Source organism: Lampetra planeri, chromosome 5, assembly GCF_965212315.1.
Source record: "Lampetra planeri chromosome 5, kcLamPlan1.2.h2, whole genome shotgun sequence".
In the NCBI taxonomy this organism is placed as follows: domain Eukaryota; kingdom Metazoa; phylum Chordata; class Hyperoartia; order Petromyzontiformes; family Petromyzontidae; genus Lampetra; species Lampetra planeri.
The window spans coordinates 5,947,961-5,968,687 of NC_136111.1; the positions used below are offsets into that span (position 1 = coordinate 5,947,961).

At 48.1% G+C, this 20,727-nt stretch overlaps 1 protein-coding gene across 7 annotated transcripts in view; it reads left to right on the plus strand.

The window, feature by feature from the left end:
* The window catches only part of LOC144718732 (nuclear receptor coactivator 3-like), a 118,195-nt gene that overhangs the window by 21,114 nt on the left and 76,354 nt on the right, over nt 1-20,727 (plus strand). For all 7 annotated transcript variants that reach the window (XM_078594223.1, XM_078594218.1, XM_078594220.1 and 4 more), the window contains exon 2: nt 6,683-6,789. Coding sequence is in view for 6 of the 7 variants with exons in the window: in XM_078594218.1 (XP_078450344.1) it covers nt 6,683-6,789 (107 nt within the window). In the remaining variant the exon portion in view is untranslated. The remainder of the gene's footprint in view (nt 1-6,682; nt 6,790-20,727) is intronic.

The window sequence follows — 20,727 nt, forward strand, 5'->3', positions numbered from 1 at the left end:
GCTTCTTAGTCTTTGTTCGTGTTGGCGGGGTGATTGGCAACCGTGTAGTATTGCGTTGGTGGCCGAGGCTGGTGAAGCAGGTTGAGGGGTTGCGGGAGCGGCGCTGTGGACGTCTCGAGACGCCACCAGCGGATGAGCGAAGCCTCGGGCACTGCCGGGCGACGCTTTCCCAACGTTTGGCTTTGGTAGCCACGGTCGCTCGGTGGGGAGCGGCTTTTCATCTTCCACCATGTGCTGTATACGCCGGCGCTTGTACTCAGGGCTGCGGAGGACGCATGCAAGCTCTCAGGCGGTGCAGTTGAACCAGGCGTTTGTTCTTGTATATCGGCAGCACGCTCACTCAACATTTATAATGTGCACAAAAACTAAAAATGGATGACTGCTGCCGCAGGCCAGTCGGCATAGCTGCATTGGCCACGCCTGACAAAGGTGTCTCGCAAACCCTATGCTGACTTGGGGTTTAGTTTTGTTAACCACATTTTCATTACTGCTGCAGGCAACAAAGGATTGTGATGCCAATAAGTGCTTAAGGATTTTGGCAGAGCAGGAAAGAACTTAAAATTCTTAAGCAGTGGCATTTTTTTCCGGCTGGCTGTTACATTGAGGCTGCCGGCTGCCACAAATTGTGAGTGTTTAGCGATGCCAAAGGAAGTTGGCGCATTTTTGCGTCGGCTATTTTCCAATTGATTAAAATACAAAAATGTCTCTTCCTCTCTGTGTTACCTTTATTTTTTTTTTGACATTCTGGAAATGGTACAGTAAGAACAAAATAAGGGATCATCGTTGAAGCCACACTAGGTATGGCTATGAAGGCAGGCAATCCCGGATATGAACTTGAAGAGCGTTATATGGATGGGAGGTAGAACGTTGGCGCAGTCGTAAGTGCACAGCACTACAAACCTGACCGTCTGAGTTTAATTCCCAGCCACGGCTAACATCAGCGTGCAAGTGAATATCCTGTTCTCCACCCACCTTCACCAATCCGTACTGAGCAGCAGGGTGAAGTATGGTCAAAATCCTCAGACAAACACAGCATGGGAAATCTTCATCTCTCTTGGTAGGTTATGGATGGAAATTTATTTTACATGAGGAAACCTCGGCTAAGACGTGGAGCCCTTGAAATCTGCAGCAAAGCACAGTGATACTAAATTATGCACATTTTCTTCAGCAACATTTACAAGCGGACTTACTCTCTGCAATGGCTGCCGACTAAAGTAAAACGATAAAGGTGCAGCCCTGCAGTTGCTCGCTCACTTCACTGCTCCTAAAAGGACTTCCGCTAGAGGGAGCTCCACAGAACTTCTCTTGAGGATATTCGGCCTAATTTTCAACCACCGACCAGACGTCTTGGCAGAAGGGGCAGTACCCACACTTTACTCCACCACACGTGACCTGCTGATCGATTAACTGTGGTGTGCCCCGGTGGCGAGATATTATCTGCCTCGCCTGCAATGCAGGAGGTCGTGGGTTTGATCCCAACCCTGACGCCTGTATATTTGGAGTTTGCGCGTTCTCCCCGTGGTCGCGTGGATTTTTCTACGGGTCCTCCGGTTTTTCCCTCGACATTTAGAATCAACATGCATTTCAAGTATTTGGCTGTTATAAATGTCCACTTGATAAGCCACTTTGTTGAGGGGTCATTTGCGGCCAGGTTGCTTCTGAAAAAGAGCTATATAGCTTGGTGATACTTACCTGGTAAAATGTAAAGTTTAGTTTAGTTTTAGTATACTGCTTCGTGGACAGACGCAGGCGATTTAAAAAAATTCGCGCCGTTGTTCCACTGCCACGCTGAGACACCGAACCGGCGAGTGACGCTGTCGGCTGAAATGCTAAACATTAATTTTATCCCGAATAAAACCTAAAATAAAGATATTGCCAATTTAACTCTCCTGATACTTAAACGTGAGTAAAGTACTGCAGATGGGAGTGTTTTGCAGACAGCTGATGGAGGCTGGAAGATGAGCCAGACCTGACCGGCCCTTTCCTGCTTTGAAATACCAAACTTTGCGCTGCATCTTGTTTCCCGTCTTGGCTGCTCTCCCAGCCACTTTTAAACCATTAACCCGACTCAAAAGAATTTCGCCTTCCATGATGCATTAACGTGACCCGAGTTGCCTTTTTAGTACGCCTTTGTTTTATAGTGACTCACAATAAAGTCTGGCCAGCTGCATGTCTGGCTGCTGCTTGTCCACCTGCCACCGCTTGCATTTTCATGAGAATAAATGGGTAAATGGGAGATGCTGGCGTGGTGTAATGATGAGCACGCTGGACTTGCAATCCGGAGGGCCCCCGGATCGCTTCCAGCTCCTGGCGCGGAAGTTTATGCGACGTTGCAAGTTTGTTAAAGCCGCCCCCCCCCCGCCTCTATCCACTCGACGATGTAAATAGGAACGCCCGCAGTTTCGTCGATGGGCCGGTCGCTCCGTGGTTCAGGGTGAAGCGTGGGTTACAGCCACGACGCTTCCAAGACGTTGCGGCCAGTGTGCAGGCCAAATATCCTCTCAGAGGGAGCTCTCTCAGAGCTCCCCCGAGAGGAGGGCCCTTCCGACAGCAGTGGCGTGTGGGTGAGCAGTTGCGTGGCTGTGCCTTTACCTGGCAGGAGGCATGAAAACAGGGATTTCATCTTGCACGCGTAGGAGCTGATAGTTGAGACAGGTCCGTAGGTTTCCATGAAGGCTTTGTGATTGATGTTTATGCAATTGTTCCGCACAGTCGGAAAGGAAAGGTGGAAAAAGGTATATACGCTGCTGACGAGCGGAACACGAGGCGTCTGCCGTACAGGCTGCGGGGTTGTGATACAGAGGAGGATGGTTTACATGCAGAGCTGAGTCGACGTGGCTTAGTTTAGAGTGAGCACAAGTCCAGATGGTGAGCAGATGTAGCATATTGCTGTTTAAATTGCAGATATTAAAGTCACCATATTTAATAAATAAATGTAAGAAAATTGATTGGAATGGAAAGGTTTTTTTGAATGCATTATACCAAATGTCAGGTTCCCCATGCCGTGTAGATCACGGGGTCTTTTTCAGACAATAATTGAACGTTCTGGTTCGTACAGGGTTCGTGGAGTTATGGGGGGGGGGGGGGGCGGCAAGACCGGTTCAGATATCTCTCGTCGCTGATGTTCGCAGTGGCTGGGATTGCAACCCCCGTGTGTTTCCGTGAGCTGTGCCACTCCGTGACCGCTCCACTCGCTCTTCTTGACGTTCAGCACGTCAAGAAAGTCACATTTCGATATATGGGATTTTTTTGGTGTCAGTTGTGCTTTGGGCGCCACTACCAATGGGGGGTATTGTCAAATGAGTTGTAATTGAAGTTGTGATTTGGGCTTTTAGTTGAAAATTTGCATTGGATATAAAAAGGCGATGAAGATGATGCATTTGTGTTGCATGAATAAAATCCAGACCATTAGCGTATTAAGACTATACACGATTTATTTTTTTATTTTACCAGGTAGGGCTCACTGAGCTATATAGTTCTTTTTCAGAAGTATGTAAAACTTTTTAAGCACCGGACATAGTCAGCCATGCTAACCAGACTTGCGACCTGATCACAAATGATAGCTGGACGATTTTTGACCACCCCCCCCCTTCGTCACACGGCGTCACAAAAAGTCAGACCCCCCCCTCAAATATGACGTCACAAAGCTCTGCCCCCCTCCCTAGGTGCGTGACGTCATTTATGGACGGCCCCTTATCACGCGGAAATGTATAGCAGCCGAAAACTCCGAACGCGTGTTTCTAAATGTGGAGAGAAAACCCGGGCAGCACTTGGGAGAAAAACCCACGCGACCACGGGGAGAGACACGCAAACTCCAAATATACATGCGTCAAAGGTCGGGATCGAAGCCATGACCTCCTCCTGCCTGTACACCAGGCAACGTAGTTAACATCTTTCCACCGTGGCGCATGTGAATTGAGAAGCCCCATCAGTGCACCTCTACCCAGCCCGATGTTCGCTTCTCAGTCCACAACCTGCCTTTGTTGTCGTCGTCGTCGTCGTTGTAGTGAGAGCTCCGATACGAGCTCCTACAGTGTTTGTAAAGGACACCTACTTCAACTGTACATGCGGAGAAAAAAACATTTACATCCATCACCTTAATGGACTCCCCGCACGACGGCGGCAGCGGCGACGCCGACGAGGTTAGCCGGGTGCAACACAAAACAAAGGCGGTTAGGTTCAGGGGGGTTCAGGGGGGTTCGGGGCCGTCCATAAATGACGTCACGCGATTTTGGACGATTTTTGACCCGTCACACGGCGTCACAAAAAGTCAGACCCCCCCCCCCCCCTCAAATATGACGTCACAAAGCTCTGCCTCCCCCCCCCAAAAAAAATATAAAACATGCTTCAAATCGCTTTAAACTATTGTCATTGTAGTGTGTATTTAATGTGGCGCTGCACTCTTGATGTTGTAGCAGAACACATTTATTAAGAAGTCTATTTAATTAAGTAGAACGTGTTGTCTATATTTATTTAAAGTTGCGCATTTTGATGTGACGTCACCTGTCTCGTCACACATCGTCACAAATGTCTGACCCCCCGCCCCTAGGTGCGTGACGTCATTTATGGACGCCCCCTGTGGTGGTGGTGGTGGTGTTTTTTTGAATGCCACATCCTTGCAGCCCCCACACCGCTCCCTGCACCTACGACCCCCTGCAAGCCACATCCCACCCACCCCACCGTGGTCACCCATCATCGAGCTTGCGACGCTAAACGGATTTCGTCTTTCACTCTCTCAGTTCGCGGAGGAGGTCGCAAGCCGCCACTCCGCCCCCCCCTGTCAACTACAACAACCCCACGACTTCACCAACCCAGCATGCTGCCCCCTCGATGGTCGTGACAATCCATGCCGCTATTTGCAGGCGCCGCTTTCGCGTCCGGCGTCCTGCCGAGATTGGGGAACGTCCATAAATGACGTCACGCACCTAAGGGGGGGGGGGGGCGGGGTCAGACATTTGTGACGATGTGTGACGTCACATCAAAATGCGCAACTTTAAATAAATACAGAATTGTTATAAGAACACTAATTGTTGCAACAACACTCCTACAACATCAGAGTGCAGCGCCACATTGAATACGCACTACAATGACAATAGTTCAAAGCGATTTGAAGCATGTTTTATTTTTAAAATGGAAATATGGTTTTGGGGGGAGGGGGGGGGGCAGAGCTTTGTGACGTCATAATTGAGGGGGGGGGGGGTCTGACTTTTTGTGACGCCGTGTGACGAGGGGGGAGGGGGTGTCAAAAATCGTCCAAAATCGCGTGACGTCATTTATGGACGGCCCCTTGTGCGCGTGGCGGCGGTGCTGGTAGTGTAGCAGTAGTCGTGTGATTTGGCCGTAGGCGCGCAGTCGGTAGCCCTGCGATGATAATAATAACGATGCTCGTGGTGAGTTGGCTGCAGCCAATTGTGGGCTACAACAGCTGCAGTGCGGCACGGGGTGGTTGGGGGTGGATCTCTGCCGTGCTTGTGTGTGTGCGCGCGTGCGCGAGTGAGATTTATACTCGTTACAAACACATTCCTGCCGCTTGATTTGCTCCTCTTTGAATATTAATGATGGAATGACACCTCGGGGAATTGTGCAAATTTCTCATCGGTAGAGAGTTAAACTGCCGGTACATTAAATAATGTATAATGCTCTCACACTATTCTCTGGAGTTTATATTTAGACTTTGTAAAAAAACAACCAAGATACGCTTGTCCGTTTTTCTATTTTCTCTCGCAAACTTTCTCAGATATATATATGGATACTTTTTTTTGTCAGGTCATTGTCGAATGGTTATTTAAGTGGAGAAGTAATTGAAAAAAAAATGTGCCACATTTTGTGCCACATTTTTTTTTGCACGAGAAATACTGCATTTTTACTTGGTTGGTCATGCCTGTAATTTATAATGGCAATGTTTTTTTGCATATTATTTAGGGCATTGCAGTTAACCACCACATTCAAATTTGTAATACTCAATACGAAATTAGCCATAGAGTATAATGCAGCGGCCCTCTTGAGGCTCATTGCGGTTTTCCTGAGTAAGATAAATTAAATTTACTGAAACATTGCAATTTATACCCGCAAACCTACAGGCAAATAATATTTTCAAACCCTTAAGCCTCGTTAAGTATGATGCTTTGCTTTATATTGCCCCTCTGATTTCAGTATAAAGCTGTTGAACAACCAAGGTTATTGGAAAACATAGAAAAGTAAACAGCGATTAAAAAAGCGTGAATATTGAGAACGAATATGCAGAGGTACAACTATTGAGAAATCCATTGAAAACAGAAAAAAACGTTGGAAAAATCCAGACTAAAGAAATCTCGCAGACATAAATTGACAACTAATTCCAGTTGACGATAGCAAAAAGATTCGGATGCAGCGTAGCGTCCTCTATAGAGGCCAAAGTGATAATGAGCCTGCTGTCAAGTTGCAGAACCCACGGTTGGCAAGAAGACTCCAAGAAGCATCCGACAGTCTTGACCTACCCCAGTTAATGCGACAAATGTACTCACATTATCAAAACAGATGTCTGCGTATAAAGCGGCGTCTTTGTGAATGTACGTGCGTTTGCATGTGTGTCGCCTTGCCGTGCCGGCCTTCAAAGGTGCTTCGCTAACAGCACTTGCCCCAACAGTCTGGTTAAGGCTTTAAGGGGGGGGGGGGATCTTTGTCTTTGTGTGTCGCCTTGCAGCGTGCAGACCGAGCTGTACCCGTTGAGCCCGCTGGCAGTGACCAACACGGCCTCACCTGGCCCAGCTGTGTCCACGAGGAGGAGCGACGACGTTTGGCCTTTCCCAGGTCTGTTTATTCATTCCGTCCCAAGAATGTGAAAAAAATGTTTCTATCGTGTTCCGTGTCGCAGCTGCAGTGAATACGAAAAATGGAAACAAATTGAGTGGGGCAGTTAATTCAAATGACCCCATTCTTTCGCTATTCGACAACAGCGTCCGTGAGGTAAATGCCAATTGTTTACAACGTGATTCTTTACTCTTATAGATTACTGTGCAGTGGTTATGTTTCCGTCTTGCCTGTTTAATATAAGAGGGAATTTTAAAACACATTTTCGCGCATTAATAATGCATGTTCACTGAGTAATGTTTTTGCGTAACTTGTTTCCATATTGAAAAAAACGTTTCAGCTAAGGTTATTTCATTTTATTTCCCAATTGTGTGGCTGGCATCTGCTGTAGCTAAGCAAAATGCTATCCCCATCACCAGAAACTGTAAATCGACAGCGGCGCACGACCCTGCGTGACAGGAAACAGCACTGGAACGGGGCCTCTGCAGTGCGGCTTTCCCTCGTGCCGAATCGAGGGCGCGTTCCAGTTTCAGGGCGCGCTTTCGTGCGTCCGCTTGCGACAGGGGTGTTGTTCACGCGTTAGTTATTTTGATCGGTGCCAACGGTAACGTAAGCGCTTGGCGCACCGGTTTGAAACAATGATACGCGAAAACGTGCGAAAAGTAACGCAGCCTCTGTGCACGTGCGGGAATAAAACCGTCAGCGTTTCCCGAAGAGGTACATTGTGGGCCTCTTGGCTTAGGTCATCGTTAAAATACATTTGAGCACATATGACCGACTCATAGGCAGAAGTGATAGAGTGATAGACAACTCTGGACTGGTTTCATTATGATTATAACCTATCGGCACGGTATAGGTTCCGATGTTTGGCACGCTGCGCTAAAAACGCGGTAACCCGAGTTTGATTCCCGGCCACAGCGGACATCAGTTGGCGAGCGATATCCTTACTGTTCCTCGGCTCTGCCTTCATAAACCTGCACAGACCAGAGCGGTGAGGTATGGTCAAACGGCCATCGTGACTGACACAGCAAGGGGGGGGGGGGAGGCCTTCATCCAGGAATGGATTGATAAAGGATCAAGGACTAAATTGTTTACACAAATCTTCTTGGTTCTGTCGGTAAAGTCACGTATAATGGAAATAATAAAATATTAAAAATAAAACGTAATTTAATAATTCTCACGACGTTTCGGCCACAACGCAAGCAGCCGTCCTCAGGTGAAGAACAGGTCTGTCAGAAAGACAGCGTCTTAAATCGAAATGTTTACACAAAACCTGAAAGTTGAACTCTTGAGGTGCTGGTGCAAAATTCAGGCTCTCGGTTCACTTGGTGCTCCGCATGGGATCCAGTCCGGGTCTTGCAGTGCACCTGCGTCTGGAATGCCTGAGTGGAATGTGCATTGGGGTGTGCGGCTTTCAGTGATGAAATGAGCTGAATTGAATGCACCTGTTAGGGAGAATTCTGGGAAACCTCGGATGCCAGTGACCGACTGCCTCTTTCTCTCCATATTAAATAAATAATGGCCTAGTTCCTATGCAGTCTCTTGTAAATATGCGGTCGCATTTCCACGCTGTATACAATTTCAAATTGTATTCCATTGCACCAGAGCTCACCTACGCCTCAATTTCCCCCGGTCCGGGCCTGGTTTAGATGTCACTCGCCCCCCTAATGTTCATCGCCGTGGCTCGGTATAGAATGCAGGTCGCCAGGGTCACAGCGCAGCAAACTGCGCCGCTGCTCCCCTTCCGCTGTTCGTCTTTAAAACTGCACGAAACAACGGAAGCTAAAATGCTCGCAAGGAACGACTGTCGTATTTGGTTGTGAAAGGAGTTCTTGGCGCCAAACCAAATGGATCGTGTGTCCGCGCGCGCGCACGTGCGTGTGTGTGAAGTATGAGTTTCATTCGGCCGAAAGCGTCGGGCAGGGCGATGTCTGAGCATGAATGTTAAGCACTCGCAGGGCGGACCTGGAAGTCTGGTGTGTAGCCGATTGCGATGTTTGAGATAAGCCTTTAATGGCGTGCGTTTGAACGTTCAGCGCGTTCTAGTTTACAAATATCATCCACGTGCGGAGGCTTTGGCAGTCGTGTCGATGGAGTTTTCGGGTCGCAGCGCGCGCGCGCTCTTCTCGACGCGATGTCCGTCATTTCCCTCTGAACGCAGGGAGCTTCTTTTCGGAATGTCGGACGTTGTTCCGGACAACACGCGGCACAACCCGAAACACTCCTCAGAGCCATATATCTTTAGATTTTTTCTTCTCTTATATGTTTCTCGTTTTAAGCAGTGTTATTCTTTTAAATGTCAAGTCAAAAATATTTTTTCCTCTGTTAATTTGTAAATGAATATATTTTTATTTAATAATAATTGAATGAATGTTCTTGTTACGAAATGGTATTTTAATTGTATAAAAAAATATAATAATTCAACATTTGGCCGAAAATGCCTTAATATGTAGAGGATCGCAAAGCTTGGGCATTTATTGGTAGCACCGGATTACCACCTGGCTACTGCCTTCCAGTTTTTTTGTGGTTCCTCAGTGATTGTCAGATGCAATTTGCATGAACGATAATGCCGTACATAAAACTAAACATTATATATTTTTGTTTGACGGTTTATGCTCGATTTATACTTTATAATTCAGTGCATTCTTTTTACATATGTGGGGGGAGTAATAAAAAAAAGAAAGTCGGATTAATATACATACATGTAAATGTACTTCAAGCAATTATTATGATCAAGCCATCCAGGAGAATACCATTCACCTCCAAGGAATCCATGCGCCGGAGGGGCAGCAGCAGAGGTCGCAACCGGGTACCCGATACCCGTACCCTACCCGATACCCGGCTACCCGTACCCGGCCGGGTACGGGTACCCGTTTGCGACCCTGGTGCGGCCGGGTACGGGTACGGGTAGACCGTGAGTCACTGGTGAGTAACCGTTTGTCACTCATTTCCCAACGTTTTGTCTCTTCTCATAATTCAAGTTCCTAGAATCAACCCACCCGCGCCTGCAACATGGCTTCATCCCAGAGGTCGCAATCAGGTACCCGATAACCGTACCCTACCCGTATCCAGCCGGGTACGGGTAGGGTATGGGTACGGCCGGGTACGGGTAAGGAATCAAAACCCGTTTGCGACCTCTGGGCAGCAGTGGCCCAGTTGTGCACTGTGAACCCGGACGATTCCCCGGCTGCGCCCAACGTCAGTGGAAGGGTGGGGTCTGAACCCGTTCATGGGCCCCTCTTTTCAACAACCTACACCAACAAGCGTGGTGAAGTGTGGTCAAACAATTCCGCATGACTGAAATGGCATGACCTTCCCCCTGTAGCGGTGAGACAAAAGGGCAGTTTATTTTTTGATTTGCATGAAAGCGGATACTTTGTAGATTTGGGGATAATAATGAATCGCAAACAACTGTGGCAGGTGTGGGCAGTTGATCCTTCGGCAACAGATAACGGTGGTATAAACGCTTACGGATTCCAACACCCGCTGTAGGCAAAAAGGAAATCACGGGATCGTACTGTTTTTTGTTAAACGAGATTTATTTACTCTGTACAGCCTGGAATTCCGCCAATTATGTCAACTGGAAAGTGCACAGTTACACACGCCGCGCTGTGATACAGCACAATCGGCCTGGAAGTTGTTGGCCTGATGAAAGGGGCTGCAGCCTCTGGAGTAGCGTGTCTCCTTCATTATGCAGCAGCACAGACGCTGGCAGCTGTCCTGCCCGGCTGCTGAGTGCATGGAACTCCTTTTTTGCTGGCAGCTCTCCTGCCCAGCAACTCCAGCCACGCGCGCAGCAGACTGTTGGCAGATGGCCGCTTCCTGGATCGTCGCTCGACAGTGGAAATCTGCTTGTTCGCTGTGGTAGGTGGCTGCCTAGTTTATTATTAGCTCCGCTGACATTCACTACCTTGTGGTTTGCGTTTGGCCATTTCTGCGTCGTTATTATTCTGCCGTGGTTGTAATGGGTTAGGACCAATACCTCCGGCGAGCACGGTTGGCTACGTGAGGCGCGAAAGAAGTTCAACGTACATACAGGACACTGGACTGTTGCCGGCTCGATCTCCCGGCGTTTCAGTTGAAACAATGGCGCAAGTTTCTAAAATACCCCCCCCCCTCCGCCTATATCCACCCAGCGGTATAAATGGGTGCACCAAGACGTCTGTCCAGCGTGGAAGTTAGCCTGCAGAGGGACCGCTCGAGTGTTCACTCTGTTGTCCGCCAGCGGTGGCGTGTGAGCAAGTTATCGCAGGGCTGCATCCTGAACTCTACCTAATTTTATTGTTATTTTCCAAAGGCAAACGGAGGCAAGTCCTCCCGCTCCCATCTTTCTTTCTGCCCCCGACTGTTTGCCCTCTTTGCCCGCCTTGCCAGTCGCCCTGGCTACACTCGCTTCATTTTGCCATCTCTCTGGAGTACATCCGTTGACGTGTTTTTTTTCGGGGATGGTTCTACACTACTGTTATGTGGCCAGGATTATTACCCTGTGTGCCACAAGGGCAGGAGGTCAACATGGCACTGTTTCCCAGCGGCTGCCCTCTTAGGGAGAGGGTCTGTGGGATTGGGGGGGGGGGGTTCGTCGGCTGTGCTGAAACTCTGTACGGCTTCTTGGCCGTGAACCAGACTGTGTAGCGAATTCATCTCCGCATTGCAGTGGCAGATCATTACCCCCATGAGTTGGAACGTCAAGTGGAATCGGCATTTAATCCCAGGATTAATGACAACGGCAGCAATTACGTATGCACTATCGGTCATTAAATAATTGTTTTCAATAATTGGTTTACGGATATGTGATCGGTAGGATTAATATCGTGGGTATGGTTAATCCTCCATCCTAACGGTGTTGTTGATTTTGCCACCCTTAACCTAACATGAATTGTCCATGACATTTTATGTAAAAAATAAAAAAACAGATTCACAAGAGTCATTTGAAAAACATTTTGTTTTTAATACATTTAAATTGCATTTGCTTAATTATGTAATTCCTGGATACACACATGCTATAAGATTTAAATATGCATGTTTTGTCGTTCTATTTGTGAATGTGATGGTAACAGTGACATGGTACATAAATAGATAGTGACATTGACATTCTACAATGCGAGCAATTGTTTTAATAATGATACAATTCTGGCCAAGACATCAGAGAATTTTTATTCAATGTCCAACTCCACCGGTGATGACGGCGAGGCTCATTACCTGATGGTACTGCTGGAAAATGAAGACAAAGGCGGTCACAGCATCGCGCGCTTTCAGATGCGCTTCTATGTCTGTCTAAAAAGCTCTTCCATCCGATATTCGGAAGCCACTGGAATGATGTGCTTTTAAATCGAGATTGAAAACTCAATTTTTTAGAACTGCTTTGTGTTGAATTTGTTGTCCTTCCCATGCACCTCCGATTAGCACGGTTGGTTACGTTTGGTGCGAAATAATTTCAATGTACATACATAAACCCCCAGCTTTGATGAGCAGAAGTGGAATTGGCCAGAGATGATCAGGCCTGCTGGGTGGGATGTCAGTGGCGGTGGTGGGAACTTTTGGTGTCATGCGAGTTGCATTCATAGGCCGCCTTTCACCCCAAAGTGTAATTCATCCCAAGCATTCCAGCTCATGAGTTAATTGTGAAGAGTCAACCCAGGCAAGGTTACTGTATAAATGACGTGAATTTCCGCAGCACGGTTCAGTGCAACGGGAATATGCGGCGTGGCCCTCGTCTCTTGAATGCGTGGCGAGCCTGATATTCCCCTGGACGTTTAACTTTTCGTCTCTGCCAGTTGCAAAACGTGTGAGCGTATACAGTAGACCACATTCATTTTCATATTGCACTTACATACAATTTTTTTTTTATTCTGAATGCGGCGGTTGTTTTGTTGTTAAAATCGCTAGCTGTTAAATATTAAAGTGACAGTTTGTGTCGTAAGGAAGAATGGTGTTTACAGGCAGAACAGTTCAGCTAAACCAAGTGAATTTGGAATAATTCGACGACGTACAAGTTCGAGTGCCATGTTCACTATTTGCAGGTCTTGTTGTTTGAGAGGTCACACATTGGCCTGAATAACTGTCATTGTGTGCATCGAAATAAATAATATTAGTAGCGCTTTGGGGGAAGTCAATGTCATTATTAGTCTTCAGAAAAACACCCGTTCCCTTCCATGCGAACGTGAACATTAATAACCACTGTATTATTATGGGATCCTTCCAGCTCATAAAAGACTGCTCATGCCAATCCATGTGATCTGTAATGTTAGTCGCAAGTCACCGCGTCTCCCCAGGCTTGGATGAGTTGTGGGTGGTGCTAAACTTCATTGGTGGCCCTAAGCCAGTTGTTGAAATTCCACAATTAGTACGGTTGGTGGGGAGGGGGCCAGTCTCCTGAAGACTTATTTTGACTTCCTACATTTTATTGACCCCAGAGGGACTGTGTGCCGAGTTGACGCCCGACCAGGAATTGAACTACCCAACCTTAGAATGTAAGCCCAGTGCTCTGTCCACAGTGGCTACCCTCTGCTCGATACAGTAATAATATTTTTTTTGGATTAAAACCGCAGGTTGCCAGAAGCTTTTCGCACAATTCGACATTGAGAGCGCTGCGTCGTCAGAAATGCTAAATGTGTTTTTGTTTGAGCAGCACCTGTTGTTTCTGGCTGATGAGTCGTACAGAAAGATGCTTGGATGATAGGCCTTGCTTAATCTTTACACGCACGCACTAGCTGGGATACACTCGTGGGTTTGTGTGTGCGAGTGGCGTGCGTGGTAAGGAGCGGTGGCGGAGCCGTTAGCACGCTGAACCCGGCGAGCTGAGTTTGATTCCCGGTCGTGGCTAACATAATCATCATCATGAGAATTGCAGAGTTGATACGAACCGTTGAATCCAAACTGACGTGTATCCCTCGGACAACAGCGGGAACTGTAGGCCGTGTCCAGTCCACATCTAAAATCGGTGGTGAATCATCTAACCGGTCCTTGGGCCCTCTCCCCCTTGGATCGACTTAAAAGAGCACTTTGATCGGTAAACATCAGTGTTGGAAAGTCGAAGGTGGCCGGGTGTGGTGCTGGCCACCCACCCACCCACTCGAACGTCGTGCCGGCCTTCATAGTTGCTCAATAACATCACTTGCCCAAATATATTTTGTAAGAGGCCATAGAGGGGAGCAGTCTAGTTTTTGGTGTGCATGCAGGGCATGGGATACAACGTAGATTATTTTTCTGCAAACTCAACACACTTAGGCTTTCGCGACCAATATTATTTGTAACTAATTGGCGCGTTGTTAAAGTCAGAAACCTTACTGGCTGTGTCGGGTTACGACACATTTATATTTACGCGATCAAACTCAAAAAAACTTTATTATGAAACTCAACATGCTGAACATTTGTGCATTTTGGGCCTAAATAAACGACAACTCTTTTTTTTTAATAATCAAGCAAACAACATGCACCGCTACATTCATCTGGGACGACAGTGCAATTGTGTTATTGTTTCAAAGCTCAACTGCGTACACGTGTCTTCACATCGCGAGCTTGGCTCGTGCAGGCGAGTGCGCGTGTGCCCGACCCCACGTTCTCGCGCGCGCGTGCGCCCTTACACTCCGCCACCCTACGCTTGTGCCGCGCTGCACCGGGACGGTGATGGCAGCCGACCGTCACCTGCTTGCATCGTGCGAGCGTGTGCGCGTTCTGATCTCTTGCATGTGTGTTCCAGCTGTGGATGTACCGCAGGTCACACTCAACACTAAAATAACACTGCTAGCATAAAAAAAAACCCGTAGCAGGGGCATTTTAAACCAGCTGCCATCGGTCACAAGGCCCACTTCAATCCACACGCTTTTGTACGTGCCGGCTTTGATTAAATATCACGGCTCGTATTTCATAACGTCCTCATTTATAGTAAGAATTTTTTTTCAGTAACTTAAAGCCTCTATTCTTGTGCATATGCAGTCCTTTTGTCAAACCACTGCAATGTTCTGGAGTGTTTAGTCTCCTCGCTATTCCATACCACTTCCATCCAGGCCCAAACTTGGCTTGGTTTCCGAGATCTGATGAAATCGGGGTACATTTCGCGTGATTTGGTTATTGGCCCTGCATTCTTATTTTCATATTCTGTACACTTCTGACTAATTGCAGTATCCCCTGTGCATATCTCTTGAAAGGACATCGTGATAGGAGTTTAAATTATTCTTGTGGCCATAAGATCGGTCGTCCCATCGTGCCCTGCATGTCACGTGACATCACCACACGGCGCGTATCATCCACACAGCCTTGTTTTAGACCACCAGCACGAAAGAGTCAAGATTGTGGCCAGCAAGACAATGACACAGCTGCATCGTTGGTTTCACCATTGTTAGGAATCATCAGTACAGTTTCGCCATCATTTCTATATGTGGACAAACCTTCCCTGATCACTGTGGGGACAGTTTGGCACGGCCCAAGTGTGGTTATGGGCTTGCCACTGTTCATCAGCTGGTATTGGTTTAGGTAAAGCTTTACTTGCTGACCAGCGCTCATTGGGGAATGAACACGATTATGCTGTCTGGGAAGCCCACGACCTATTGCATTTCGGCGCGAATACGCGAAACGAACGCACGTTCAGCCATTGCATATCAATATATATTTCTTGGCGTTCTCGAGGTTGGCAACACATTAGTTTGCGAACAACGTCTGAGGATCGCAATGCTGCCCACCAACAACGGCAGACGAATGCTCGTGTGTATTTTTAAACATTCGCTCATTCCGGCGTGCGCGGCCACCGCCGCCGCCGCCGCGGCTTTGCGACGGCCGGCGCTGGTGTCGTGGGGCGAGAGTGATAGGGCTGCCCAGCTGCCGTGGCATGCGTAAAAGTGATTCCCGGCGAGCCGAGGGTGGCCTTTGCACGACACCCATTGTACAGTTACCCCAAAAAATTCCGCGTGGGAAGAAAACAAATTTCGCGGGAGCCCTTGAACGGCGTGGATAATTTTTGGTACGCGGGAGAATTGTAACATCTAGAACGCTGTCGAAGCTGTTTTACTCTCGATAGCCGCGTGCGATTTTTTTAAAAGAAAAAAAGTGTAAATCGTCGCCAAAAAATTAAGAAGGAAAGTATAGTTACTAAATACTTACAGTGAATTCATATGTGCGGTAAATATTTAATGTGTAGCGGCTGGCTTATTTTGGTCCCACTCTTCCTCATGCAGAGATATTGAGATGCTACAGCGTGTGTCCCGTCAGTCTCGTGTGTGCGTGCTCCCTCACGTGCGTGGAGAGTGGTGGCACAGTGGCCAGAGAGCCGAGTTTGTATCCCGCTCATGACCAATAACTGCGGTGGATATTTGAACCTGGTCCTGTGCTTCGCCGACGTCGACTCAGCCTGAAATGAGTACTTAGCGCGTTGTGTAAACATCAGCGCTGGCGAGAGAAAGGCGGCCTGGGTTCGTGTTGTTGGCCACCCACCCTCTTGTGTTGCCATATGGTGTGGTGCTTGCTCACAGCACATGTCCGAATGGTCTGTTTTAAGCTCTATGGGGGAATCGTAGTTTTGTGGTGCGTGCGCGTGTGTGTGTGAATGCACAGCGAACCCAGCACAGTTCGCACGCGAGAAGCTACGAGTCGGGAGATGAGTGCCGTTACCTCCTTCATACTGATTGTCGTTCGTGGAACTTTTCTATGTAATTGATATTTTTGGAGCTCGGAATGAGATATTGATAAATGGAAATATTTTTTTCGAGTTTTTTTTTTTTTTAACGTCAATCGAGCGTGGGTGGTTCTCATCTCTTCTGGTCACCCACGAGTTACACAAAGGTGTGACTCATTTTCTTCACCTCAGAAAGATTGACCAAGTCAATCTTTGACCTGGATTTGAACTCATGCCTTTCCAAGTATAGGTAGTATGCACCAACCACAGTGCCATTCAGACGAATGCATAAATTACGTACAGCTCTGTGTGAGTTCACTGCTGGATGAGGGCCTCCCCCGACCGAGGTTGCGGTTCAAAGGGTGTGACCATACTTCACTGTGCCGGTCACTGGAGGTTGGTGAAATTGGCATAGAAATCGAAGTACGTAAATATGTTACGGCAATGGATTTTGCTCTACTGCCAGATGAATAGATTCACTTCATTTCATTTGGTAAGATTCCCATTTCGATTTTAATATTATTGGCAAATTAAATGTATTGTCGCACCAGTAGAATAGGCTTAGACCCATATTGGTTTTGTAAGCTTTTAATTACGTTTAGGAAGAGATCCTTACCTTCCTGTATGTATCCAGTAATATGCTGGCTACTTGTTTCCCTCAATCTTTGCATCTATTCCAAAACAATTTCCATGTATTGCAATTTTTTTTTTTCTAAATAAAATCCAACGGTCGGAAATCTTCATTTTAAACCAAAGCTGGCAAAAATAAGCAACAATAATACAGTCGCATGGAGTGTGCCGTACGTCTCTATGTTGAACTCCTTTTGCACCGAACGTAAACGCGCGTATGCCGCCTGTGACGTTAGCCGAAGGCCATTTGCACAATGCTGCTGTCAGTGTGTGAGAGAGAGAGAGAGCCCGTTTGGGTTCGGAGCCAATGCCAACAGTGCGATCACGTGCCTCCTGTGCCCATGGAGCAGAGGTCGCAACCGGGTACCCGATACCCGTACCCTACCCGATACCCGGCTACCCGTACCCGGCCGGGTACGGGTACCCGTTTGCAACCCTGGTGCGGCCGGGTACGGGTAAGCCGTGAGTCAATGGTGAGTAACCGTTTGTCACTCATTTCGGGTAGGGTACGGGTAGGGAACGGGTACGGGTACCCATTTGCGACCCTGGTGCGGCCGGGTACGGGTACGGGTAAGGAATCAAAACCCGTTTGCGACCTCTGCCATGGAGCGAGCGATGTTCGCTCCCCCGCTTGACGGCTACCGTCGCGCCAGAACTGCGTCCTGCCACTGCTGCGTCCCCCATCACCCCTCCTCGTTCAATACCGCTCTGAGCGGCGTTATTGACCACGCATGGAGACGCCGCGGTAATTTATCGCCGCCGGCGCAATGCAATCCAACACCCCGACAGTAGACTTTGCCTAAAAAAAAAAGTGCGTGTGACGGGAGTTTTATCTACTCAGCCGGCTGACTTGCTCTTGGCCTGCGTAACGACAGTGCGTTCTCTCTTGTACCGTCGGCGAACCGCTCGCGATGAGACAACGCGCGAGCCTTTTTGTTCGATCGCCGAGGTTTATTCCCACATTCGTTCGCCCGCAGAACTTATGGGTAGCCTCTTGTAAATGATACTAAGTGTGGTATACATCAGAGGTCGCAAACGGGTTTTGATTCCTTACCCGTACCCGTACCCGGCCGCACCAGGGTCGCAAACGGATACCCGTACCCTACCCGTACCCGGCCGGGTACGGGTAGGGTACGGGTATCGGGTACCCGATTGCGACCTCTGGGATGAAGCCATGTTGCAGGCGCGGGTGGGTTGATTCTAGGAACTTGAATTGTGAGAAGATACAAGACGTTGGGAAATGAGTGACAAACAGTTACTCACCAGTGACTCACTGTCTACCCGTACCCGTATCCGGCCGCACCAGGGTCACAAACGGGTACCCGTACCCAGGTATCGGGTAGGGTACGGGTATCGGGTACCCGATTGCGACCTCTGGTATACATGTATACGTGTGTCTGTGTGCCGTCGTGGAGCCACACAATTCACCTGTTGGCCCTCGTCACTCAGATCCTCAAAGCGCCTCGTGAGTTGTTTGTGGTAGAATTTGTGAAAGTACAGTGTGTTACGCGCTCGTAATGAACTCTGAGTAGGCCGTTACTTGGTTGGAATGTTAACGTTGACTGTATCGGCTTCACGCTATTTGTTGACCTCCCCCTGTAGTGGCGGTTCAAATGACAACTACCGCAAAACTGAAGCTTCAGCTAAAGGTTTGGTGGAAAAAAAATAGGAAAAGAAGCGAAGAAATTCGCAATCTCTAGCAGCAGCAGCAGCAGGCATGATCGAGATTCGTAAAAATGTGTCGGAAAACGCTCCTCCACTCGACACGGCCAATTTATAAAAGTCACGTGCAATCAAACGTGCCAAGTTTATGACTGCTTCAGCAGCGCCACCCGTGTGTGTGGTTGTTGTTGTTGGAGAGTAATCTCGCAACATTTAAATGAGTACGACGCTTCACTGGAGATCACATCCAGCATCTTCAGGTTGTTAACGGCAGATCGGATCTTATGTGGCCTTCGTACAAAATTAGCCACGGTCAATCTGATGCCAAGTAAAGGCCCTCTCCCATTCGTCACCATCCCTCTCGGTCCCATAATGTAACAATCCATCCAGCACCCGCGCACAAGCCGATTTCATCGCTCCATCTCCATGGTTTGTTTGCGATTCTTTTTTTGGTGTGTGAAATGAAATATCGCAGCAAACGGCTACATAGAAGTGGACATTGGACACACTGGTGTAATGCATATTTGAAATGCTTTAAATCCCTTTACAAATATTTTTCCACCCCGGGGGAGATGAAATCATACAATTGTGTCAGTGTGCATTGCTCGTGTTTGCGTGCACATGTGTTGCTGGAGATTGGCACAGAACTGGAAAAATTGGTTCCATCCTGATGCTTACTGTCGAACGTGCTTTGCTTGTGCCGACGGCCCCCGCGGTTTATCGGAGAGCTCACATTACTGCCCATCATCATCATTGGGAAGGGGGGAAATTATTACCATAACCAGCCATTATGAAATTTAAATAAATATTTAAAATTGTTGCTGCACCAGCCCACTTCCAGAATTATGCATCTGTGAGTTGTCTGTGACCGAAACTGCACTGGGTTTCTCCCGATTTCATCAGATCTCCAAAGCCCGAAGCAGGATTTTCTGAAGCTGGTTACAAGCTGCTGTGGGGGCCACGGTGTCAGCAGAGGGTAGTGCAGCAGAATCCATTGCTGCGTTGTGCTCTGCTTCAACGGCCGTGCACCCGGTGTTCACTGTCTTGCGCTAACTGGCGCGGTGAAGTATGGTCAATAACCCCCTAGACTCGCACAGTCTGTGGGGATGCCTCTCATCTAAGGAGCTGTATGTACACATGTATCTATGCACCAGTATCTAAAATGTCTTCCTGCGCGCATTTTGTTTTGCACATTATTAATGCCTGATTGGCTAACAAGTGACGACATCACGTGTCCCTCTATTTAAGACCAAAACAGGAAGATTGATCCACAACTCTGGCTTGTCGCCTGATGAGGCTGGTTGTAATTACCGGCGAAACGTCGTACTCGAATTGTAAATGTTGTGGGTTTACTCTCCAACACATCGGTGTGCTATACTAGTAACGAATTCGCATATTTTGTTTACGTGACAAACCTTTACTAATTGGCCGTGTCGGGTGGTGGCGAGTTTAACGACACACTTATATTTACGTGATCTTCAAACGCTTATGACCGATATCTTTTAATGTCACCGCTACCAACATTTGAATTGTTTTATCCCAACGGTGTCCTACAAGCAGGCCACGTGTGGTTTCAGTTATTACCGCTCTGGCGGCTTGAACCACAGTTTAACCGTGGCAACAACTCTTGCCAACTGCGGCATCGGGTCGAGTGTGTCATCCTTTTGTATGCACGCGTGTGCGGCGTTTGCGTGTGCGCGCGCGCGCGCATTTGTTTGCGTGCGCAACAGTGAGCGGCACCGCGCTACAAACCCGGCGACCCGACTTTCAGTCTCGCTCCAGGCCAACGTCGGTGACGAATATGAAATACACAAGTTCCGTGACTATCTCGTGACCTCCGTGCCAAAACCCGTGGCGGTAATCGTGGGTGCGCATTTTCAGCAGCCTCTGCTCGGTGCGCGGGCAAGCGGCCAGATAACAGCGGCGCTGTGTATCGATTGCCAGCAGGTTTTAGCGCAATTCCACATTGAGAGCGCTGCGTCGTCCAGAAATGCACAACGTGTTTTTGGGTTGTTTGAGCAGCACCTGTTTTTTTTCTG